The sequence below is a fragment of the Oryctolagus cuniculus genome, chromosome 11 (assembly GCF_964237555.1).
Source record: "Oryctolagus cuniculus chromosome 11, mOryCun1.1, whole genome shotgun sequence".
In the NCBI taxonomy this organism is placed as follows: domain Eukaryota; kingdom Metazoa; phylum Chordata; class Mammalia; order Lagomorpha; family Leporidae; genus Oryctolagus; species Oryctolagus cuniculus.
The window spans coordinates 114,048,794-114,074,186 of record NC_091442.1 but is presented as its reverse complement, the minus strand read 5'-3'; the positions used below and the strand labels follow the sequence as shown (position 1 = coordinate 114,074,186).

Genomic DNA, 25,393 nt, shown 5'->3' with positions numbered 1-25,393 from the left:
TTGCGAGCAAATAATGCAAATAACATCAATTTAATGCCACGGATTTTTTTTTTCTTTTGTGAACCAGAAAGGCGGAGATTTGAAAGAAACATAATAATGCCCACAGCGGGTCCCCATGTAGACTCACAGCCCCGGGACCCGGATGTTCTTTCTGGACAGGTGCATGGCCCGGCCCACCAGGCTCCAAGTCTTAATGCACACGTGCGTGCGGGTCCTCTGATTACAGCCCGGTGCTGCTTGGTCCAGCAGGTCTCCCCGACCCGTGTGCAGCCGGCATGGGTTCCAGACTGTTCTCTGCTTTTGGTTGTCTCCTGGGGAACCGGCTGCCCACCCAAGTCTCAAAACTGCCTCCTTCCCAGCCCTGGCTCAGTTCCAGCCCCAACCTCACTCTAATGCAAAATTGTCGGAGAGGGGAAAAAGGGAGGACTCTGGCAAGGAAAGCTGCTAACCAAAATAAGGCGAGGGAGGCGGGCAGAGGACCTGTGGCGAACCGGAATAACTCAGAGCCTAAAAATAAATTACCTTGGAAGACAAATGCCTGGGCAGGACCAGGGCTAGGGGCGAAGAGATATTGGGGAGGGGATTGGGTGGGTCAGCACACCTGCCTGGACCTGCCCACCTCCCAGGGGGGCAGTGACATGTAGTCTTGCTGCTTCAGGGCCTTGAAGAGCTGAATGACCGGCACCTGCGGCACGGGCGGGCACAGGGGCTTCTTGTCCCCCAACACCTGCTCGGGGTCCCCAGTCTCAGGACAGAGTCCCGGGGAAGAGGGTTTACTCCGCAGTGAGGGAGGCCCGGGTCCCAGGTCAGGGAAGAAGCAGTAGTCACCCACCTGCTGGAGGACAAGGAGCCCCTTGGAGTGGGGGGATGCTGGGGCCACATCCCCCCAGGGCTCCGTGGGGCTCAGGACATGGCTGCTGGCTTGAGGGGACTTGGGGTGCAGGCCTGTGGTGGGAGGGAGCTCCACATAGCCCTCAAACTCTGGCTTCCCAGGGGCTGAGGCTCCAGGGGGCTCTTCGGCCAGCCCAGGGCAGAGGCTGGGGTGCTGGTCTGAGGGAGGAGGCAGCGAGAGCGCCAGGGCTGCTGTGGGCAGGGTGAGCGCCAGGTCGGTGGTGGAGATGTAACCGGAGCCCATGTGCAGAGCCCCTGGGTTGTCCTTGGGGTCCTGGCCACCTTCGCCCTGGGCCCGTGTCGGGGGGACAGGACCTCCACCAGGCTCCAGGGAGGGGCTCCCTGGGGCCCCCTGGCTGGGCCTCTGCTGCTCGGCCTTGGCCCGGCCCTGCCCCGTCACCTGGGCCAGCGGGACCAGCTGCACCTGCCCGCCCGGAGGCAGACACAGGTATTCCAGCGAGCCCGGCAGGGACGCCTCCTGCCCCGCATCCGTCTGTGGCTTCGCCAGCTGGCCCCGGACGTCAGGCAGGGAGCGGCTTTGGGGGGACCCCAGGTAGGGGCCGTTGAAGTCGAAGCTGGAAGCCTGGCTAACGGGGCTGCCTACGGTGGCCGCGGAGCCCAGCGGGGGCGTGGAGGGCGGTGTCGCGGGCAGACTCGGGTCGGCGGGCATCGCTGCAGGCCCCGGCTGTGCCTCTAGGACCTCTGTGGGGTCCTCTATGCTCAGCGGGGACACTTCGCTGTCCCTGTGGAGGGAGAGAGCAGGGGAGAGATGCTGGGAGCGCCCTGGGCAGCTGGTTCCGCAGGGGCTGGGTGCAGGGGTAGGCGCTCTGGAAGGCCTGACCCAGCCGGGGATCCAGGTGAGCACAGAGCAGGGCAGGGCTGGGTGGAGCCAAGGCTGCAGGACACACCTCCCGCCGTCAGGGGCCTCGTCCTCAGCCCCGCCCACCCGCGGGGCCTGCGCAGTGCGCCCTGCTCGCCATCCAGGCTCCGCGGATGAGCACTGAGCACCTGCACGGCCCCCAGGCCCGGCCAGTGACTGCGCTCTGCTCCCAGGGGGCTGCGGGGGCTGCGGGGAGGCCACGTGCTGCTGGTCAAGTCCTTGTCTGCCCTCCCTAACCTACCAATCACGCTGTCCCTTCTTCAGGGCAAGCGTCCACCTGCTGTCTCCCAGGGAGCTGCGGGCGCGGAGAGGGTCCTCACGCAAAGGGGTGGCTCCACTCCCCCCCCCCCTACAGAGCCCAGCACTCACCCCACTGGCTCAGGACCACGGCTGCCCCCGGATCCCTGGTGCAGGGTGCCCTTGCTAGGGAAAGCCCACGTGCTGTCTGGGAGCCGCAGCCCTGCGCCGCCATCCTGGAAGAGGAAGGACATGGGTGCCTGTGGGTGTGCGGGGTCTCCGGGAAGTTGGGGGGGAGGGGATCCGGGGAGTCCCGGCTGCGGGAAGACCCCACCCCGCTCCCCACATCGTCAGGAGGGTGAGGCTCCCTCCAGGGTCAGCGACATCTGAGCACGTGGCCCCTGTTCTCCCAGGCCTACAGAGTGGGCTATGGCTGTGTCCATGCCCCCCCCCCCCCGCCCCGTTCCTCCTCCACGCTGGCCGCCATCCTCCTCCATGCCACCGCGGCCCTGAACGCCCCACCAGATGCCCACACATGGGCAGCCACGCCACCGTCACCTCCCGAGACTTCCCTGGCCTCAGGTCCCCGCCTCTCCACTCCACCTGAGGGACGCCCTGCCCACCCTAGATCTGTGCTCAGCCTGCAGCCCTCGTCCAACCTGGAGCCGCCTGGCTCCTTGGGGCTCCACAGCACCTCCGGGTGCGCACCCTGAGCCCGCAGGCTCCAGGCGGCAGGGTCCTACCTGGAACAGGTGGCTCTTGCCGGGGCTGGGGATGTTCTCCTGCCACTTCTGGTTCAGCCTGGAAGACACCAGGAGGGGACAACGGCCAGAGACCTCAGGGCACAGAGGGGAAACTGAGGCAGAGGAGGGCCTGCAGGAAGCTGAGCTCTGTGGTCCCTGCTGGCCCCGGGGTCCTGAGCACCCTCCCCCACAGGTGCCCTGGGGCCCTTACCTGTACCCATAGGTGCCGCAGAAGCGCAGACCCAGGATCAAGGCCAAGGTGAGGAAGACCAGACTGAGCGCCAGCACCCACACAGGCAGCACTGGGGGCGGCAGGGAGGAAAGGGGCATCAGCCTTGGGGCCGGCCCAGTGTCCCCGCGGACCCTGCCTTGTGCAGGCCCAGGTCGCTGGGTGTTCACTGCGGGGGGGAGGTGCCAGGGCGGGGAGGGGGCCACACAGGGAGAGCAGAGTTCTGAGGTCCCCCTAGGGTTCAAAGTGTTGGGAGGGCACAGGAGGCTTAGATCCTTGTCAGTACCAGGAGGCGCCTTGGGGCGGGCATTGATGTAGGTAGCCCATGACAGTCACAGAGGACTTCCTGAAAGAGGCAGCATCTAAGGTGCCACCAAGTCCCAAGAACATTAGCAAGGTGGAAATGGGGAAGCCGTGCCAGTGGAGCCACCAGTGGGGGCAAAGCCCCCTCAGGAGCCCCCGGCTCCTCCTGTTGTGCAGCTCTGGGCCCCATTCTGCCCGGTGCGGCTCCCTGACGCTCACACCCCAGCTGGACCGGTGACACCTCCTGTACTCTCTTGGAAGCCCCAGGACCTTGGACCTTGTGGCCAGCGTGGGAAAAGCTGAAGGGGGTGATGGACACAGCAGGTGCAGGGACTGGGAAGGGGGGGAGCCCAGAAAATCAGCCCCGTGCCTTCCCGCCCTGGCCTCAGGGTCAGCGCCTGATGCCTTTGATGCCGTGGGGACAGGAAACTCAGGCCCAGCAGGCACGGAGGGGCGACCGGCACTGTGGGGAGTGCGTCATGGCCACATCCAGAGGCCTCAGGCCGGGGGGGTGGGAGGTGCACTGTGGGACCAGCTTTTCCTGCCGCCTGGGTGCACACGGTGCCACTTGGAGGGACCAGAGACACAGAGGAGGGGCAGGCCCTGGGGAGGCGGGGTCTGGCGCCCATCTCTGTGCCCACCTTGCCCTAGGATGGCCCCCTAGGACGACCCCCCGAGAGGGGGGTGGAGGCGGGGGGACGTACCCCGCTCTGTGGTCCAGGAGCGCTCCTCACTCCACTCGCTCCAGATCCCGTTGTAGACGCCTGACTTGGGCCGGACCCGCACCCTGGCCCGGTACTTGGTGGAGGGCTCCAGAGATGGCAGGGCCATGCTGTGGGCATTGTCCAGGGTCTCTGACCTGCTGTCCTGTGGGGTCCCGTGGTGAGCAGGTGCACCATGGCTGGGGCCCTTAGCCACTGGGCACAGCTGCACACCCCTCCCCCAGGTCCCCAGCCCCTCCTGCTCCCCCCAGTCCTGCAGTTGCCACTGTATGGCCACTCCCATAGATAACGCTCCCCCCTGCCCCCGGGATCATGCCCACAATGCTGCAAACTGGACCAGACCGGACCAGACCAGGACTTCCTGTCTGCATGCAGCCCTCTGACACCAAAGCTGCTTCCTCCTTGGCCTCCCTGCTTTCCCCGTGGGCAGGCTGGACCCAAATGGAAGCCTTTCCAGGCGCGCAGTGCTGGGGCCTGGCTCTGGGTTCCTGGACCGGAGCCCGGTCCGCCCCTTGCTCCACACTGACTCACCCCTCTCCCACTGCCACATCTCCATTTGCAGCCTGGAGAGCTGGGTCAGCTCGGCGCTTTCTGCCCTGAGCTCTGTGCACCCCTGGGGTGGGCTCCCCCGCCCCACCCCGACTCCCCAGGAGTAGCACTGCTCCGGTGGCTGTACACTTGGTCTGGGGGAGGTGCCTCTGAAGAAATGTCCCCACATCCTTCTGACTGGTGACAAGTGTGGTGAGCGTTTCTCGGCCCCCTGGGGACGAGCGTGGCCCTCACCTCCCAGGCGACCGTGTCCTCCCTGTACTGGACCTGGAAGGTGTGGTCGATGTGTCTGTAGTACATCTTCCCCGCCTCCCAGCGCAGGCTGTAGCTGTCTCCATCCTTGGTGACGTTGAGGCTGGGGCGGGCCATCTGGACTGCAGGAGGGAGGCTTTTAGGGGTGACAGTGACATCCACCCTCCCCTGGGACATTGCCTGTGGTTCGTGCTGCCTCTCCTGCTCGTCGCGGGGCCTTCGTGCCTCCCCCACCCCACCAGAGCATCCGCGGGGGCCGCTCAGCCCTTGCTTGAGTGATGCTGAGATGCAGGGGCGGGCCCAAAGCTTCCGGTCTTCCTAGCACGTGAAGTAAAGCCACGCGGTCACCACCGATCGGTTCTCTTCCGGAATACTGATGCGGTTCTAGCCGCTGCCACATCTGCCCATGCGATGTGACTATTTCACTCCGCTCCAGCAACGGCATCTCTTAACCTCATCTCTGGCACAAGGGGAAATGGGGCCACCAGAGGATGCAGGAACCTGCCCAAGGACAGCTGTGCGAGAGGCAAAGGCGGCCTCCTCAGGAGGGGTCACCACGGTCCTCGCCTGTGTCTCCTTCCTGCTGCACCAGAGCCCCCCCAAGACCAGGTGCATTCTGGGACATGCTCGCTCAACACCCCCCGAAGGATGGGCAGATGGCCGAGGGCCAGGGCGTCTCTCGGGGCCTCTCCCCTGGAAGCCTCCAGGGCACTGGCTGTTGCAGGCCTTCAGCAGTCACTGGGCTGTGGCCAAAGCGGAAGGGGAGGGCCCTGCCACCTGCTGCCGGCCCGGCTGGCAGACCCACTTGCTGGACGAGGCAAAGGGGACCCTGGGGTCAGCAGGGGGTCTGTCCCCCCAGGTTCGCATGCTGGAGCCTTGATCTTCAGAGTGGCAGGGGAAAGGTGGTGGACTTTAAGAGGTGGGGCCCCGGGGCTGGCACTATAGAGCATTGGTTAAGACCCTGTCTGCAGATTCGAGTCCCAGATGCTCCACTTCCCATCCAGCTCCCTGCTAACGACTAGGGAAAGCAGCAGAGATGATCCAAGTGCCTGCGGCCCTGCACCCGCACGGGAGTCCCAGACGAAGCTCCTGATTCCTGGCTTCCATCTGGCCCAGCCCTGCCTATTTGGAGAGTGAACCAGCAGATGGAATATTCTCTCTCCCTCCCTCTTTCTCTCCCTCCCTCCCGCCCGCCCGCCCGCCCTCTCTGTAACTCTGACTTTCAAATAAATAAATCTTTAAAAAAAAAAAAAAAAAAGTGAGGCCCTGTGCGAGGTCCCCTCTCAGAAGGGGTTAAGGTGGTTTTCATGGAGCCCCGAGTTTTTCAAGGAAGCAGCTGGTCACTCCTGGCTCCTTGGCTTCCTATCTGGGGTGTGATCTCCCCATCACATGCACGCCCACCGCTGCATCCATACTGGCGTCATGCCCTTGAACCTCCACCCTGAGCAAAGTAAGCCTCTCTCTATCAAGCTACCTGGCCTCAGCTAGCTCATGATAATGGCAAAAAATGGATCAAAATAGCAGAGAAAGCAGAGACTGGGCGTGGACCCACCCACGATGGGCCCCGTCTTCACTGTGCACCTCCCAGTTAGCCAGGCAACCACGGTGAGCCTCAGTCTACCCACCCGGAAAAAGGGAGGAGTGTGCTCATACCTTGACAACTCTGCAGGGATTTTAGAAAGAGAACGCCTGTCATCTGTCCCCGTGTCCTACACACCAGCGTCACACTGCACATGCCCCGTGCCCGTGAGCCACGAGAATCCTTCCTCCCCATGAAGACCCCTCCCAAAGGAGCAAGACCCCCAAGGAACCCCAGGTGACTGAGACAGACTGGCCGCTGCCATGGCATTCCCTGAAGACTGCATGGAAGAGCCTGGTCACCGTGAGATTTTGCCATATCGGAGTCTTGGCTACGTAGCAGGAATGGACCACATGGACCTACAGGAACTACAATCTTTTGGCACACACCCCAGCTCGCACTTGAAAAGTGAATCACTGATGACTTATTTTGAAAATGGAGACTATCGGCCAGAGAAGGACTTTGGAAATCAGAAAGAGAAAATCCAACAGCAGAAGGCAAGAGGAGTGTGGTGGGAGCAGCAGGTGCACAGTGGGGGAGGAAGACAGGACAGAGAAGGAGGGGCCTGGCCCCGGGGGACAGCAGGTGCACAGTGGGGGAGCAGACAGGACAGAGAAGGAGGGGCAGGACAGAGAAGGAGGGGCCTGGCCCGGGGGGGGGGGCAGCAGGTGCACAGCGGGGGAGGAGACAGGACAGAGAAGGAGGGGCCTGGCTTGGGGAGGGGGCAGCAGGTGCACAGTGGGGGAGGAGACAGGACAGAGAAGGAGGGGCCTGGCCCTGGGGGGCAGCAGGTGCACAGTGGGGGAGGAGACAGGACAGAGAAGGAGGGGCAGGACAGAGAAGGAGGGGCCTGGCCTGGGGAGGGGGCAGCAGGTGCACAGTGGGGGAGGAGATAGGACAGAGAAAGAGGGGCCTGGCCCCGGGGGGGGCAGCAGGTGCACAGTGGGGGAGGAGACAGGACAGAGAAGGAGGGGCCTGGCTCCGGGTGTGGGGAGGCAGCAGGTGCATCCTTGCTCTTGTTGTCACTGTCCCATTGCCTCTTGAGGACACCCAGAAGAGATCAGAATGGCTTCTGCTCACTTTTGGTCCCCAGAACTGTGTTTCTTTGACAGCAGCAAACCAGCAGCCGGGGCTGGGAGGAGCCCTGGGGGTGCTGCTCCGAGATCACCCACCCCGAAGGCTGGGGCAAACTCACTGTTGTCTGAGCTCTTTATAAATTTCTCTTCCCTCCTCGGCCGAACAGAGAGGGTGTACTGGCCGTGGGTGCGGGGGTCGGGCACGGGGACGCGGCAGCGGTGCCGGGTGTAGCGGCCGCGCAGCTCCTCCTTCAGCACTGGGGAACATTCTTCCTCCCTGTGGGTCACAGCCGAGCTGAGGGCAGGCGGGAGCCAGGGCCCTCGGCAGCACTGAGCCGGGGCTCCCAGACAGGAGGAGCCCAGCAGGGGGCGAGGCCGAGAGGCGCGAGGATGGGGAAGGAGGCACTGACCTCGCGTCCGGGCCGGACTTGTAGAAGAGGCCGAAGGACACGGAGCTGGTCACCTGGGACTTCACCTCCCAGGAGCAGCTGAGCGCGTGGGCCCCATTGAAGAAGCACTGCAGGTGCTGGGGCTGGGCCTCGTCCCCTGGGCGGCGGGGGGGGGGGGGGGGGGCGGAGATCACTCATTCCCTCCTCATTCATCCCTAGCTCTCTCAGGGTGGGGTGTTAGGCTGTAGATGGCAGTGCGGGTGCCCCCCCCAAGGGCCTGTGCAGTCGGGGGCTCGTCCCCAAAGTCTCATGCTAAAGGTTAGTGGTTAAGGGTGGAGACTTGACCACATCTGGGAGGTGGGCCCAGTGGGAGGTCCTTAGCTCACCGTGGGCGTGTCCTAGTGGGCTACTGAAGCTGAGCACGCCCTGGCTGCCCACGTGGCCCACCGCCCGCCACCCTGCAGCCCCACCAGGGGTTCAACCAGCCTGGGCCCCTGCACAGCCACAAGCTGCGGTAAACCTTGCCTCCTGAGTAACAAAAGGATGCTGAATTCAGGAGAAGACACCACGTGAGCCAGGCCAGAGGGGACCAGGGTTCAAGTCCGGCCTGAAGCACCCAAGCCGTGCCCTCAGCTCAGAGGGGACAAACGGGGACAGTGTGTGGTCTTGGAGACTGGGGACGGAACGCTGGGACAGTGTGGACTTCAGACCGCCCCCACCCCATCTGCAGAGCCCCTAAGGAGCCCACCGGCCCCCAGAGAGGCCATGCCCTCCCCCCCCTTACCTGACTGTGAGTCCCACTGGATCTCCGAGCTCCACTCGCTGGGCCGCCCCGAGAAAGCCACCCCTGGGGCCAGCCGGGTCCGCACCCGAGCCACGTAGGGGCTGTTGGGAGTGAGGTGCTCTGGGCCCAGGATGGCCTGGGAGGAGTTGGACAGGAGGGAGGTGGCTTCCTGTCGGGAGAGAGGGGCGCTGCAGGGTGCCGCGGGGACCCCTCGGGCCGGCCGCACGGGCTGTGGGGCCTACCTCCCAGGAGTCGTGCAGCCGCCTGAAGAGCACCTCGAACTCCAGGTCCTCCCGGGACAGCCAGGGCCTCTGGGACTCGCCAAGGTCCACGCTCCAGCTCAGCAGGAAGCCGTCCCCCCTGCTGCTGATCTGCAGGTCCGTGGGTGGGGGCGGCTGGACTGCAGGGGACAGGGAGCAAAGGGTACGTGAGGCCGGCCTGACCCTCTGTGTGGACGCCCTTGGGTTCCAGGCTCAGCGCTGCCCCCATCAGGAGTGACCTGAATGAGCCCCTTCCCTGTGGGTCTCAGGCTGTGCACCTGTAACCGGATCTCCTTGTACTGGGCTGGGACTCAACCCTCTGGGAGCCTGACATTCCCCCACTGCCCAGCAGAGGGCGCTGTGATTCGTGGCACTTTCTCCTGCTGTCCATGTCACTTCCACCTGCCCAGGGTCTCACGCCACTGCCACTGCCCAGGGCAAGTGTCTACTCCTCTAGGGACCTTCTTGGGGGCCTGCTCCCCAGGCAGAATCCCTGGTGCCTTTCGTGTCCCACCACAGCCCATCACAAGTCTTCCACCCCACGCAGATTCGTGTCTCTGCCTCTGCCTCCCCAAGCAGACAAGGGGCGTGGGGAAGGCAGGGGTTGGGTCTGGACCTCCTCCTCTATCTCCAAGCTGGAAATGTAGCTGCCTGGTGACTTCTGGGAGCAAGGCCGATGAATGAATGCATGTATCTTCAGAACCTCCTCATTCCGTCATTGCTTGGGTTGGTCAAGAAGATACATTAGTAGAGGGCGTGGCCCCTGGCCCCCTGGAGTTTCTGTGACTTCTTGCTGAGGTTAAGGGTTTGAGGCTGGAGTCAGAAATGCAGGGTGGCAGATACACAGCACGGAAGCCACCTGCTGCCCACCCCCAGCCAGGACAGGCATTACTAATCCATCCCTGCACGCCCAGCCCTGAGTCTGCCATGGAGTGGGAGCCCTCAGCTGCTCCCCATGGCACAGGCCTGGAACCCAACAAGAGCCTGTGCATCCCACCCGAGAGGTTTTCTTCCACCTGCCCATTTCACCAGTGGAGAAACCGAGAGAGGAAGTGGAATGTCCAATGCCACCGAACGCGTGGGAGCCTCGGCGAGATCAGACACAACTGTGTCTCGTGCCCCTTGTCTGCGGCCTCCCCAGTCCATTTGCCAGCCTGCTGCCAGCTGGACATGGCCTCCCACTGGACACAAGCTCCTGGGACTAGTGCCCACTCCCCTACACTGCCACGCTTTCCCTCTGCCTCCAAGGCCGCCCCTGTGTCAGGCCACAGCGCCATGGGGCAGGGGCCCTGCCTGCTTGTTCGCTGCTTTCCTGGCAGTGGTGGGGCTCAGGAGCGGCGGGGGTGAATGAATGGTGTAGATCCTGTCATTCATTGCATCTCCCCGGCGAACCAGTCCTGGCATGGCCCGCTCACCTCCGCATTGCTTCTCTGTGGTACGAGGGCCGTGGGTCACGTTCCGGGCCCCACCCTCCCTGCGCTCCTGCCGCTCCAGCCCACGGCGCTCCCCGCCCACTGGCCTCCTCGCACCCAGGTCTGATCAGCTCGCGCCCCCTCGGTGCTTCCCTGTGGCCTCCAGCATGGCCCCGAGACTCCAGGAGGCCGGGCAGCCCAGGCAGCCTCTTCCTCCCGCCGGGCGCCCTCTCCAGGCTGCTGCACGGCCAGGAGGGGCTTCCCAGCAGGTGCACCGCCGGCTTTGCACTCAGGTCGCCTCTGCCAGGAAGGCCCCTCCCTTGAGAGCTCAGCTGCAGAACTCCTTCCTCTGGGAAGCCTGTCCTGACGCCCCCGGGACCCTGGCCCTCCGCCCCCTGCACGGGACCCCCCACCGCGCCGGCGTCTGAAATGAGCACAGGGACTGCATCCTGCTTCCTGCTCCCTCCAGCCGGCAGGTGTTCCTGAACTTGACTTCCTGGTGGCCCAACCCCCCTGCCTGTGTTGGGCCTGCAGTGCTGTCATCCCACATGGGCTCCAGTTCGAGTCCTGACTGCTCCACTTCTGATCCAGCTCTCTGCTATGGCCTGGGAAAGCAGTGGAAGATGCCCCAAGCCCTTGGGCCCCTGCACCCACGTGGGAGACCTGGAGGAAGCTCCTGGCTCCTGGCCTGGGTCTGGCCCAGCCCTGACCGTTGCAGCCATTTAGGGAGTGAACCAGCAGCTGGAAGAGCTCTCTTTCTGTCTGTCTCTCCCTCTCTCTGTACGTCTGCCTTTCCAATAAATAAAAATAAATCTGAAAAATAAAAGTGGGTGGAGAGGGAAAGGCAGGAAGCCCGGGCCAGAGCCCCACCCTCAGCATCTAGAGGGAGCTGCAGGTGGCCCTGAGCTCTGCCGCCAGCAGCGAGAGGCCTAGGCTAAGCCCCTCCCTGCCTGCCATGGGGCATCCACAGCCAAAGGCAGCGACCAGACCCGGGGCTGGGCTGGCCCGGCGAGAGCCTCCCACTGGCCTGCCCCTTCGCGTTCCTAAGCCACTGCCCTCCCTGCCTGGCCTCTGTCTAAACCACGCGGTCTCGGATGCCCAGAGGCTGGTGTGCTGGCTGCTTTTCTTCCTGACCCAGAGGCAGACGAAGCATCACGCTGCCCAGTGATCGTCCACACGCACCCAACACCGCCGCGGACCTGCGCACACCCTGGGGGCCCTCCGTGAAGGCAGCGGGCAGGCGAGCGCCAGCTCTGACGGGCAGGAGGCCCACAGGAAGCTGGGCAGGTTACTGTCATCGCTGCTTGTTGGGGGGGCATTGGGAAATCACCTGCCCTCTCTGGGCCTTGAGGGCCTCATCTGTAAAATGGGCAGTTTCCGTGTGAACCCTGGGCAGGGCTCTTCTTGGAGGGGAGCCTGCCGAGCAGGGAGCCAGTGGCTGGGCAGGTGGGAGGCGTGGCCGGGGCTTGAGGCACCTCCCTCTGCACCTGCTACAATGCCTCCAGGGCAAGGAGACCACGCCCTCTCCCCTCCTCTCCCTCCTCAGCCCACCCTGCAGCCTCACCGTGCTGGGCCAGAGTGACCGTGAGCTGGGCGCCCAGAGGCCTGTCTGGTTGGAATGAGAAGGTGTCGTTGTCGGCGAGGACGAAGTTCTGGTAGGGGATGACGCATCTCCGGGGCACGCAGCGGGCAGAGGGGCACTGTGACCAGGGCATGTCATCAGTGAGCTCGCAGGACACCGGCTGCTGGGGGGCCCTGTCAGGGGAGGCCATGCATGAGCCCAGAGGGAAGAAGTCACTCATTCAACACCTCAGCCGGGATGAGCCTGGGAAGGTTGGACTGGGGAGAACTGCTGAGCTGGTGGCCTCGGGGTGGGGGGGCTCCCTCTCCCTCTCTCTGGCCAGGCCCAGGGAGGTGGGCCCTGGGACGCCCCTCCCCCGCCCTCCCACAGAAGCCCCCCATGCCACTCACGGGGCCACGCGGCGGTGGAGGGTCACGTTGATCAGCCGGCCCGCCTCCTCGGTGTCTGCCCAGCTGCAGACCACGTGGCTGGTGTAGTCATTGTAGCAGCGCAGGGTCTGCAGTGGGACGGTCTCTGCCGGGGTCAGGGGTCGGGGGTCAGGGGTCAGGCAGGAGGGGTCACGCACGCTCTCCCTCCGGGGCCCCTTGACACTGTCCCTCCCAGCTCCTCTGGGGGCACCCAGCCCTGGGGAGGAGTCTCCCAGAATCCCACAGAGGCACCTGCAGGCAGGCAGAGGGGGCCCTGGGGACCCTAAGTGGGACAGGGGCTCTGCGGGAATGGGGGTCCTGGTGGCGGCCCCTCCTGTCCTGACGGAAACAGGAGACCATCCCAGTTGATGGCGGCATGCTGCCTGGGCCCCAGCCACGCGCTGCTCCTGGAGAAAAGCCCCAACCCCCAAGGTGGATCAGGCGTCTGGCCTGGCCTGTGGCTCTGGTCTGGGCAAAGGGACTGTGGTCCCCACGGCTAACACAGGAGCCACGCTCTCTGGGAGCGCTTGGGGAGGGGGTCTTTAAGTGCCCCCGGCACGAGGAGGTGGCTGGGGTGAGGCAGGAGCATGGTTGGGGCAAGGCTGCAGCAGCAGCCTGGAGCTGAGGCCTCCAATGCCCCCTGGAACATGGACACAAACTCGGCTGGACTCTGCGGGGCACCCAGGGGGAGAGGGAAGAGTGAGGAGGCCTGGGGAAGCGGAGGGAGGGAGGGCCAGCACGGCAGGGGGGTCTGGGGGATTCAGCGGGGACCCTGAGCCCCACCCCAGACTGCTCAGTGAGGATGGGGCCCCCAGGGGAAGGAGCGGTCCGACTCACCTGCCCTTGCGATACCGGGGCCCCAGCGAAGAGCCAGCAGGGTCACGAGGAGCAGACCTGGAGTCAGCGCCATCTGCCGGCCAGCTCTGGACAAGCAGGTGCCCGGTGCAGGTGGGTTCTGGTGTCGGGGTCCTCACTGCCCAGGGAGCTTGTGTTCCCGCCCAGGTGGGGGCCAGGCCAGCCCCATGTCCCCAGCTCTCGTGATTCTTCCCTCGGGCCACTGCCTCCGTGGGGCCTGCAGAACGAGATGTCACCTGGGGGCTGGGACACAGCAGATGGGGGGGGGAATGCAGGGCGGTGGCTGTGATGCGTGGCGCCCTGGGACAATCCCTCCTGGTGAGCCCCAGCATCTGGGGGCGTGGCCGTGAGGGAGGTGGGCTTTGCCAGCCTCTGAGGCTGTGGGTCCCCTCGGGGGCTGTGGGTCCCGCACCCTTGCAGGTGGGGTTCCCCGAGAGGCACGTGTGGCATTCAGCTCCTGGAAGGCTGTCGCTGCACATGCCGGGGCGGGGGTGCTGGGTGCTGTTGGCTGGCATGGGGTCGTCCCCTGAGAGTGATCTCTCCCCCTCCCCTCTCTCTTTCTTGCTCACATACTCCCACACTCGGAGCCTGGTGCTGTCCCCACCCCAGCTCCACCTACCGCCCTGCTCCCCACAGCACCGCCCTGGGCCTGTTCCCCTTTCTCTGCAGAGCCTGGGGGTTTCCTCAGGTTTCATTTCTTGCAGCCTGGGAAGTACCTGGAGCTGAGGATCCAGGCTGCTTATCCTCTGTGAGGTGGTTTGAAATCTCACCCCATACATGTGCATGCGTGTGCACACACAGACACACACATGCACACAGACACACAGTGCACACACTGCACACACACGTGCACAGATACAGACACACACACACAGACACACACGTGCACACACTGCACACACACGTGCACAGATACAGACACACACACACAGACACACACGTGCACACACTGCGTACACACGTGCACAGATACAGACACACTCATGCACACACACATGCACACACAGACACATACGTGCACATACTGCATACACACGTGCACAGATACAGACACACGCATGCACACACAGACACACACGTGCACACAGACACATACGTGCACATACTGCATACACACATGCACAGATACAGACACACACATGCACACACAGACACACACGTGCACACACATACGTGCACACACTGCATACACACATGCACAGATACAGACACACACGTGCACACACTGCATACACATGTACACACAGACACAAGCACACACACACAAGTACACGTGTACACGCACGCGCAGGCAAACACGCATGCACACACAGAGTGTATCAGTGGACACACGGTCCGGAAACACACTCTGTCTTCTCCAGGAATGTTCTGGAGCATGGAGTGGGAAGCAGTGTGAAGTGACGGGTGGAAGACTCGTGGAAAAGCTAAGATTACGGAAGAACGGCTCAGAGAGTGCCAGTCTGAATCCCATCCACGCGTGGCCCGGACCTCGGGTCAGTTAGAAGCCTGAATGTGGAAAGTCCAACCGTGTGGAACTTGCGCTATCGAAGGGACCCTTCTGCGCGATTGAAGCTCCCAAGCAGGAGAGGAAATCAGAGAGATGACGCGGGACAGAAGCACAGGCGACATCTTCCGGATCTCATCCGACTAACTGGACCCGCAGCGAGGGAGAAGGCCCAGAGGACAGTGTGCACCGGCGTCGTGGCTGTCCCAATGCCACCGGCCAGGAGGCTCAGAAACTGGGCAAGTTCGCTTCTCACAGTTCTGGGAGCCGCAAGGCCAAGGCCAAGGAGCCCAGGGCTGCTTCCTCGCCGCCTTCCCCCTGTAATCTCCCATGGAGGGAGGGGTCAGGAGCTCTCCCCGAATTCTGTTTGCAGGGCACTGATGCCACTCATGAGTCACCTCCCCAGGGCCACACCTCCAAATACCCTGGCACACGGGGTTAGGTTTCGGCACAGGAGCTGCGGATCCAGCCACCAAGTGGAGAGCAAGTCATTACTGGAGGCTGACGCGAATGGGCGTCACCCACAGCACCAGCCAGAGCTCCGCAAGGCCGGGGATCGGCTGTGGGGTGAGGGGGCCCCAAGGTTCCAGTGCTGGCAGCCAGGAGCCCCGTGTGGCCGTGCCAGGAACTGGAGGGAGCCTGCTGCCCCGGGGAGGGATTCCCACGGGCTCCACACACGCACGTGGGTGGTTACAAAGCAAGCCCCGCCCCCACCCCTGCACACAGGGCCAGTGGTGGTCGTGGACGTTTGTCAGCATGGGGAAGCCCCCACCCACGCGTGAATGCTTGTTACTCTCTCGCTCGTCAATCCATCCTGACTTTGTACGCCCATGGGTCTCTGTTTAACATTCTTAGCTGTGCAGGGGGCAAGAACCCCAGTGAGAAATTAGGGCACCCAGGCCCATACACTCCCGGCCACCAGGTCCATAAATCAAATACACCTCTGGATATTCAAAAGGACCCAGCCTCAGGAGCTTTGTTAGAGCCACAGAAACCGGCCACATGTGCGCACACACACGCATGCACACGCATGCATGTGCACACACAGCATTGGCGACGGAGGGGATGGGATCCTAGTGCTTACCCTGAGCCAGCCGCCTGGCCCAGGGCTCTGCAGGTGTTTCTGCAACTGCACACGCGGCCACCTTAGGGACAAGGAGACAGGTGTAAGGGGTCACAGCCAGAGAGGAAAGCCCACGCTGGGTCTACACTGTGCCTCCTTAACCAAGGTAAGGAGGCTTGTCCTTCCCGGTCGGCCACGTTCACGCATCTGCTCCGACGGGGGGCGCTGACCCACAGACGCGCATGGGGGCGGGGCCAAGCCACCTAAATCAGCTTCCTTGGGGGCGTCAGAGGAGCCACAGCCACCGAGAGGCACAGCCTGGGCGCACATTAAAGGCAGACGCTTCTTGGAGTTTGAGGAGTTGCGAGAAGAGACAGCCCCCCCCACCAATAGTGCACACCCCAGCGGGGGTCACAAAGCAGGCGCTGAGGACGGGCACACGGGCAGGGAGACAGAAAGTCCCAGAAAAGTCGAGACCAGGAGCCCCGGGAGTCCAGAAAGAGGTGAGGGCGGGGGGCACGGGCCGGGCAGCGGCCCCACTGACCGCGCGGATGCTGGCCAATGGTTGAGACACAGGCAACGCTGCCTGTGTCCTGTATGGGAGGGTGTAGGTTTGATTCCTGGCTCCAGGTCCAGACTCCAGCTTCCCGCTACTGCACACCGGCGGGGTCTGTAGCTGGGTTCCTGCCACCCATGGAAGAGCCCTGGGGTAAGCTCCTGGCCTCTGGCCTCGGCTCAGCCCCGCCCCAGCCATTTGAGGTGTGAACCAGCACACCTGTCTTCTGTGTGTCCGTCTCCGCATGCCTCAAATAAATGAACATTTTTTTAAAGGAGAATCGACTCAGGCAGAAGGGCTCCATTTCCGCCCTCCTGGAAAGGTGATGGCTGGAGCTCCAGCAGTCCTTCTGAACCATGAGGTTGCCTTGAGGTTGGAAGCCATATATGAGGATGATGAAACAAAGAGGAAACTGGATTCCTCTGTTCACTCTGGATCAACCACACCAGCCCAAGGTTACGTTCTCTGCTCGTCTCCTTGGTGAAGGGAAAATTAATTTCTAAGTTGTTGCGGCTCCATTGTCCAATAACTTTTCGGGCGCAGCCAGGTACAATTGGAAAAGGAAGAGAACGTCACAGGGTTTTACGGAGCGGCCGTCTAGAAGGGGAGGGACGAGGGCCCTTTGGGTCGCAGGTACTGCTTTTTCTAGGACGTCAGGAGGACGTCATTCAAGGAGCGTGCTGGGTCAGCCACCAGCCACGGGGAGCGACCAGGCCCAGCTCCCAAGGTCGCCTTTCTCATGCCACACCCACTCGCCCGCTGGTGACCTTTTGTCTTCCGAGAACAAAAGGGAGACCATAGAGAAACTTCCAGAAGAAAAACAAACAAACGGATGAGATGCCATGGAGCAAGGGCGGAGCGGCAGGAGCTGCCGCCCACGTGACCACGGTCTCAGGAGCACTGAGGGGCGGCGTGTTCCACCCAGAACCCCCAAATGCCACGTTCGCCGTGACGTCCAGGGAAAGAACAACTTCTTGGATCAACAAAAACCGAGCAACAAGGCTTTTCAGGTCCCCCAGAGAAATGGCTCCAGGATCTGTTTCGGGAAAAACAGATCCCACGGCAGGAAGCCAGCCCATGCGTCGGGAGGCGAAGACGCCGGGGAGACTCGGGGTCCAGTCAGGGAGAACTGGCGCCCCGGAAGTAACCAGCACTGAGTGCAGGCAGCGGGACTGGGCTGCGGCGTGGCGTGGGCGGCGGCTGTGAGTCAGGCCGGGACGGGCAGGGGAACTGAGAGCCCGCCGAGGGTCTGGCTCGCTGTGGGAGAGCCCGGCTGTGTCTGTGCTGATGAGCCGAGGGCTGGGGGAAGCACACCTTAAGCGCAGTGCATAAGGGTTAAAAGGCGCCAGGAGGGTCGGGCGCTTGGAGCAGAGGTTCGGAGCGGCTTGGGCTCCCTGCACCCCAGATCCGAGGGCCTGGGTGCGAGTCTCAGCCCTGCTTCCGACTCCAGCGTCCTGCTAATGGGCGTCCTGGGAGCAACGGGTGCTGGCCACGTGCGGGGGTCTCGGCCACTCACGGGGGCACTCGGGTGGAGGTTTGGGCGCCTGACTTTGGCCTGGCACAACCCACGCTGCCGTGAGCACTGGGGGAGTGAACCAGCAAAATGGAAGGTGTGTGTGTGCGTGTGTGCGCATGTGAGTGTGTGTGCATGTGCGCGCATGTGTGTTTGTGTATGTGCGCACGTGTGTGCACGCGTGTGTGTGTGCGCCCATGCGCCTGTCTCTGTCTCTCTGCCTCTCAAACACGTGAAAATGAAGTTGAAGAGGTCAGGCCGGGCGAGGGTAGCATTTCAGCAGGGAGGAAGCAGGGCGACAGCATCTTCTCGCTCGCCCTAAACACAGACGTCAAAACCCCCAAGCGTGTAAAGAAAGCGAACAGTCAGAACAAAAACTGGAAAAAAAAAAAAAAAAGAAGCAAAACCCAGACTCACTCCCGACAGAGACAACGGCAGAGGTCAGCCTGCGGCGGTGTCTAGAGAGGAGCGCGTCCTGGCCAGGACGAAGGTTCCAGAAGGAAGCAGGGCCGCCCGAGGTGTCGTCGCGGTGACCGGAAACAGGAGCCGGCAGAAAGGATTCAAGGGTGAGCTCCTCCTGACAGGTGCCCCTGTGTAACGGGTCACACGGACAACCGTCAGGCCTGGAGGGGCCCGACACGGGATGTCACGTGTGTCATAATTGCAGGCATCGCCCGGACTGCGGAGGCCGGCGGCCAGCGGTGCCCCCCCCCCCCACCCTGTGGAAGTGCCACCTTGTGCTTTACCCCCGAGACTCGGCCTTCCTTGAAAACCCCGGAGGGCTTCGCAGGGCCTTGGCGAATTAGTTCTAGACTCCAAGGAACCAAAAACGAGAGACGCACTCTACCGGCCCAGAGACTCAGCAGGGGTGTAGCCGGTGACAGAAGAGCAAAGGGGGACAAGGAGCAGATACAAATGAGTGACCAACACAGGCAATGAATGAGCCACTCAGAACGTTCAGACGTAGGAGACAAACGGACCGGGCACGTGCGTCCCTGTTCATCGTAAGCGAAATCCAAGTGGCCGGGAGCTGCGACCTCCCCCGGAGCAAGGGGGGGAAACCGAGGGACCAAGGACGAGAGATGACTTCCGTCTGCTGCACCGGATGAAATGAGATGGACGATATCCCTGGAGGGGAACCTGGCCTCGTGGGCGCCCTGAGGCTGCGCCGGCCACCCCGGCAGAAACCGAGCGAGCCACCCGGGGTCTACCAGGTGCCTGGGGGGTGGGTAGGTGAACGGGGTGCACTTACACTAACCCTCGCTGGCTACTCCCCGGGGTTAAGGAATGAGTTAAATCTGCGTGTTTTGTGGTGGGAAATTGCCCCAAACAGGAGCGATCTTAAGTGAACAGTTAGGACCTAGAACATTATGTGTGTTATAATCCCATGGCAATACACTCTATGCGTGGGTCATGGGTAGAGAACATTCTGGAAGGACTCCTGCAGTGAGGGGGGAGGAGTGGAATAGGGCTTCGTCCGTTAGGCTCCGTATTTCTGGGTCGCTCTCAGGTTTGACACGGGAGGTGTTCGTGTGCTTACTTTCCCAGCATTCAATGCTTTCCCTGCCAGCCCCCGTCACAGCAGGATGTCCCTGTGTCACACACTCTAAGGAAAGCTGGTGGATGGGGGGGGGGTGGCGACGAGCTACCTGCGAAGGTTTGCTGCCTCTGAAACCATGACCAAGTGGGAGAACCGACAGGAGAAATTAGAACAAGGCAATGGAAAAGCGTCACGTGGAGGGCTGAGGATGGCACCCCTTGTGGTTGGAGCCTGCGCCACGAGGCCCGGCCTTCTCATTCCCCACCGCCGGGAGCAGACCATCCACACTGTCACCCGCGGGGAAGGGGCAGGGCACACACCTGCCCGCTTCCACCCACACCTGCCCCTGAAGACGACTCTCCAAGACGCCGCACACCAGGCCAGCACAGCCGGAGCCGGAATACACACCGCTGGGCAAAACCCAACGAAGTGAAAAACATCAGTAAGGGGCCGGCGTTTGCCACAATGTGTCCCGGATCCACGCGCCCGACTCCGGTCCTGACTCCGCTCCCAACTCCAGTTTCCTGCTCGTGCACACCCTGGGAGGCAGCAGGGGATGGCCCCAGGACCTGGGCCCCTGCCCCCCACCCTGGAGACCCACAGTGAGCTCCCAGCTCCCGGCTTAGCCTGGCCCAGCCCCAATGTCATGGGCATTTGGGGAGTGAACCAGTGGGTGATTCTGTCTCTCTCTTTTCTCTGTGTCTCTCCACTTTTCAAATAAGTAAGTAAATGTAAAAATAAGCCACGAGTAACAGAGACACAGGCTGCTGGAGAGGGCCCTGGGCGTGTGGGGGTCGGGACCCTTCTCAAGTCCAAGGTGAGCGTTGCAAGCCACACCCAGCTCCGTGCCGCAGCACTGCACGGCTCCCTGACTGCACCCTCACAACACAGTGCACGCTGTTCCTAAGTCGGGGTTCTGCCTTTTCCCCACTCCTCAGATCGGAAGCCAGACGGCCAGGACGGGGCGGCGGGGGCGGGGGGGGTTGCCGCCACTGCTGCCCGCGCCGTAGTGACGAGGTGGAGTGGGAAAGGACGCGAGTGCGTGACGCTCTGGCTTGAGCCCCCTCCACGCACCAGCAGTTCCCCTGCCGGGACAGCCAGAGCCCGCCAGGGAGGCCCGAGGGCCCTGAGCCCCCGTGTGAGCCCCGGGCAGGTGCACCTGCTGGCCGCTCACTCGCTCGCTGCCCGGGCGGCTCAGTTTCGCCAGAGGCCAAGCCCTGACCTCCCCTGGTCCCCCGAGCCCGGCTGCCCACAGACACCCCCAGCTGTCCCGGTCCTTTCTCCTCCTGGCCTCCCCGCCCCCACCCGCTGCCACCCCACCGGCAGCCGTGCCCCTGAAGACGGGCCATACCTGTGAGTGAGGGCCAGAGCAGCCTTCCCCGGGGGCCGGCCGGGAGCCTGGCAGGCTTCCTATTTATCGCCGCTGACGTCGCGAGGCAGCGGGAAGCAGAAAGAGGAAGAGTGATTCCGGCTTCTGCACAAATGCCCTTTCGCAAGCACCGCCCAGCTTCTCGGACCCTCGGGCCGGCACCGCTCTGCTAGCGCACACGGCTGCCAGGGGGACTCCTAGCCCACTCTGTGCGCTCCTGAAATGTCCTACGCTTCTTTCCACATTCAGCTCATGGGGAGCCTCCTCCAGGCAGCCTTCCCTGACTGCCCCATGGGGAGGTGTCTGCCATAATGATACAGGTGTGAGCTCCGAGTCAGACGGTCCTGGGTTCGACTCCCAAGTCCACTGCTTCTCAGAGTGAAGTAGCTTCTCCAAGCCTCAGGACCCCAATCTGTGAATTTCACAGGGCATCCCCACACCTGGAAGGGCTGCTGAGGGGACCGAAGCTGGGCTGCCCCCGTGCAGAGAGGTGCACACGAACCCCCAATAAGGGTGCCCCCTTCACCCCTTCCCCGGTGTCTTGGGTCAGGCACTGCATGGCTGCTTCAGGGCCGGCTCGGGTCTGGCCCCCATTTCTGTGAGTGCGTGGCACCGGTGTGGAATGAATAAATGAAGACTCCCCCAGCACAGCCGTGCTGGTGGGGGGGGGTTAAGGCAGGGTGCGTGAGGCGCTCCCTTGGGTGCCACACTGAAAGGGAGCACCACACAGCACGGCGATCAGCACACCAACAATTGCAACACAGGGTAACCAAACAATCAAAATGAACACCAAAAATTCCCCACGCTGGACAAAGCCTCGACACGGTAAAGCAAGACAGGCAGGGTCACGGGCCCTGCTCAGCCGTCTTGGGTCCCAGCAGCCCCGACTCTGCTGTGCGGAGGTTGGGGAGGGGACAAGGGCCAGGGGCGGGGAAAGCCGGAATGGAGGCTGCAGGGCCGGTGTTCCCCCGGGCACCCCTGCCCCGCGGGACGTCCCTCCCCGGCTGCAGGGGTTTCCCCGGGGCCAGAGGGGACCCCAGTGGCTACGTGGTGCTCATTCCGGAGCTCAGAGCCCAGCCGGGAGCGGCGTCTCCTGTGCGTCTCCCCGGCGCAAGGCCGGCCCACAGCTCTGGGTCTAGAGCTGCCGACCTGGGCGCAGGTGTCTGTGGGGCTGCCCCAGGGAGCCTGGGACGCATCCTCTCTTCACGTCCAGGCAGGGCCTGAGCCCCACTGCCCACCAAGAGAGGCTAAGAAACCCCGCGGGCGATGAGGCCGGGCCCTGGCTGGACACCGTAGGGGTCAGCAGGAAGCTGGATCGGAAGCGGAGGCCGAGGCGGGACTCCATCACGGGGCCGAGTCCCTGCCTCCCACAGGGACACTTCCTGGCTTCAGCCTGGCCCAGCCCTGACGGTTGGGGGCATCTGGACTGTGCGCACGCGGGTGCGCTCACTCTGCCTTTCCAATAAAATTGAAATGAATAAATAAACATTGTTAAAAGCCCCACGCGTGGTTCCCCAGTCCCGCCTGGTTTTCCAGGCCTGATGCGGGCGGGCGGTGCGGCCTTCTGTGGCCTCTTGAGGAAGGCAGCTGTCCCCACCCCGGCGCCCGGGGCTGGCGGCGCCAGGCCATGTCTCCAGGGACTTGTGGTCATGACCTTTCACATATTTACATCCCCAGCCCAGGGACCTCCACGCCCAGGTCTGTGTCTGGTGGTGTCCCTGGGGTGGGGGGACCCTGCCGACTCTCTCTCCTCACTGACAGCGCCCCCCCGCCTCTCCCCCGCCGTGTCCCCCCGCCCCCTGCCCCCATGCACTCCAGGGCCCGCATTGCAGCTGCAGCCCAGGAGGCGCCCGTTCTCGCTGTGGCCTCTTCCTTTGCCGCCGCTGTGGTCATCGCAGGCCCAGTCCTGCCCCTTGGGGCTGGGTGCTTTCCCTGGCAGCCCGGCGCTCTTCCCTGGCCTGACTGAGCTCCTACACCAACGGTGACACCCTTTCCTCAGGGGCTCAGAGGTGCGCCTCCCTGGGGGTCCCTGGGGGGAGGCTGACAGGGGACGTTGGGACAGGGCCTGCTCAGCCTTAAAAGACAGATTTCCCAGTGACATAAAAACAAGCGACACCAAGGAAAGCCCCCCAGGGGGCCTTGGCGGGAGAAGGGTCCAGGGGCGGCTGGGGCTGTGGTCCCTGGGGTGCTGGCTGTGACGCAGGGGTGGGGGACGTGGGGCCCCTGCCCCGCTCCTGGGAGCCTTGCCGTTCTCAGCTCCGGGCTCTGGGACGATTGCTTGGAAGTCCTCGGCCCCTCCCTGCCTGACTTGATTGTGGAAATTGCTCTTGTGTTAGCATTTAACATACGGGACCCAAGTGCACGGATCTCCCTGTGCCGTGCAGGGAGTGTTTATGCATCGAATTTACGCCTGCAGAGCCGGCGCCCGGTCACGCAAGGACATCCCAGGCCCCCGAAGGCCCCTCGTGTCTCCCCTAGCCCTGTCATTGTCTCTCAGAGATCACCTTCTCTCTCCATAAATCCGCTGTGCCTGCTTTTTAGACAGCCGTGGTAAAATCCAGAAAACACACAACTGGCCGTTATTAAGGTCCAGGCCCGTGGCCTCGGCCCATTCACACTTCCGCGGGGCCATTGCCTCCATTCCCCTGCAGAACCGCCCCATCATCCGGCCCTGAGTCCCCAGGCCCATGGTGTAGCCTAGCTGATGTCCCCTCCGCCAGCCCCTGGCGACCGCCACTCTGCTGTCTGCCTCCTCCCACCATCCTGCTCAGGCCCCTCATCCCACGGACGCCTACGGGGGCTGTCCCTGTGGGTCCTCCAGCTTATCTCACCGGGCACACTGTTCGTAGAGCCCCTGTGACTTGTAGCCAGGGTCGGAATCTCGTTTGTTTTTAATACTCAACGATTGTCCATGGCGGGGTTATACCACGTCTTGTCTGGCTCCCCGTTGGCTGAGGGACTCGTGAATGGCTCCCGCCTTTTGGCCGACGCTGCTCCCTATGGGCGCCATCCGCTTGGGCACCTGCTTCACTTCTTCCAGGTGTAGACCCAGACGTGGGATTGCGGACCGTGTAGGAAAGCTAGGCTTCCGTTCTTGAAGAACCACTATACTGGGTCGCACCTGTTCTTGAACTACACTTGTATGGAATACTTTTATATGTGGCTGTCTTTTTATTTATTTTCTTAGGTAATATATTTATGGGGCTAGCATTGTGGCAAAGCAGGTTAAGATGTCACCTTGCAGCACTGGCATCCCATATGGATGCTAGTTCCAGTCCCGGCTGCTCCGCTCCCAATCCAGCTCCCTGCTAATGCACCTGGGAAAGCAGTGGAAGACGGCCCAAGTGTTTGGGCCCCTGCACCCATGTGCGAGACCCAGAAGAAGCTCCTGGCTTTGGCCTGGCCCAGCCCTGGCTGTTGCAACCATTTGGGGAGTGAAGAAGTGGATAGATCAATTTCTCTCCCTCTCTCTCTCTCTCTCTTTCTCTCTCTCTCTCTGCCTTTCAAATAAATAAATGTTTTTTGAAAGACAAAAAGCAGATTTCCAGATTAAACAACAGAGCAAAGCGAAAATCCTAGACTCTGCTCCCCGCTCCAGTTGAAACTGACAACCACGACGGCCGCTCAGAGAATGCCACTCCCAGGAACAGCAGGCTGAGGCAACAGAGGGACCCAGCTGTGAACTTCACACTGAGAAGGTCGCTGGGGAGGCGGGGACCTCTGCCCCCGAGGCCAGAAGCAAATTGAGAAAGAAGGTGAGTCAACAGAATCTCGACCGAAATCCCCTTCCGGGCCGAGGGGAGCTGGGAGGGGCTACGCCGGCCCTCCTGCCCAAATCCGGGCAAGGCTGCTCGGTCCGTCCGCGCCACCCTCTCACCTGCGTGTGGGGGTCTGGCCTGCCCCAGCTTCAGCACAGGTGCCCTCCCCTGGGGGCAGGTGCCGGGAGCCAGCGGGAGGACAGTATGGCAGCAGCCACTTTGAGGTTCTCTGTTACTGTGCAACACCCAGATCCTGGGCCACGTCGTCCTTCCCGGTACTGCTGGACTGCACAGACATGGAGGCCCCGCCCCCACCACCCAGCGAAACCAGAGCACAGCCAACAGGAAGTGACACCAACGGCTGGCGGATGAGCAGTTCTGACCACCTGGAGCCCAAGCCTCGGGCTCCCACGCGCGTGGGGCCGCCCAACCCCATGTTCCTGCCGTACCCTCCGGGAGGGAGCTCTCTAGGAGGGTCTCCCACCGGGAACAAGTGGCGATTTCTCTGGATGCAGCCATTCTCAATTGCAGCTCACAGCTGAACTCACAAGGAAAAGAAGCCCAGTGGTGACAGTGAGCAGAAACCCCGAAAAGCAGCTGGAGACGCCCCTTCCCGGGGGCAAGGATCCCCGGTGGCCCTGGTGGCCCCGAGGGTCCTGCCGAAAAGAAAGACGTCGAGACCCTGGGCGGGTCCTTCCCTCGCTGGCCGGTCCTCTCCCAACCCAGAGTCGGAGAAACCCGGGAAGCCCTTGGCATGGGCGTAACCCGAGGCTGCTTCACGAAGCTGATTAAAAACGGAATGAAGAATGATGTCTTCGAAACCCATGGCGCGTGTTTCCATCACACGCATGTTCGTGAACATTGCGGAGACCCCGGGGAGGCCTGGTTTCAGAGGGTCTGCCGCCACGCCCCGCCCCCTGCACCCAGTGGGTGTGTCCCT

General features: G+C 62.8%; 1 protein-coding gene across 4 annotated transcripts; it reads right to left on the bottom strand.

Moving 5' to 3' along the window:
- CSF2RB (colony stimulating factor 2 receptor subunit beta) lies at window positions 1–24,776 on the bottom strand. Of its 4 annotated transcripts, XM_070052884.1 has the most exons (15): window positions 20,678–20,790; window positions 18,204–18,376; window positions 13,133–13,367; window positions 12,278–12,401; window positions 11,871–12,061; window positions 8,877–9,034; window positions 8,635–8,803; window positions 7,872–8,007; window positions 7,581–7,738; window positions 4,789–4,928; window positions 3,988–4,150; window positions 2,963–3,053; window positions 2,752–2,809; window positions 2,141–2,244; window positions 1–1,634 (listed from the first exon to the last, which is right to left on the bottom strand). In XM_070052884.1, exons 3-15 carry the CDS (start codon window positions 13,203–13,205, stop codon window positions 593–595), a joined length of 2,607 nt encoding a protein of 868 aa, XP_069908985.1. In that variant the 5' UTR covers window positions 13,206–13,367; window positions 18,204–18,376; window positions 20,678–20,790; the 3' UTR covers window positions 1–592. The 4 variants fall into 4 exon arrangements, with proteins under 4 accessions (XP_069908985.1, XP_051701867.2, XP_051701866.2 ...); XM_051845907.2 differs by lacking the exons at window positions 18,204–18,376; window positions 20,678–20,790 and adding an exon at window positions 24,573–24,776; XM_051845906.2 differs by lacking the exon at window positions 18,204–18,376 and having other exon boundaries at window positions 20,678–20,803.
- Between the last annotated feature and the right edge of the window lie 617 nt (window positions 24,777–25,393).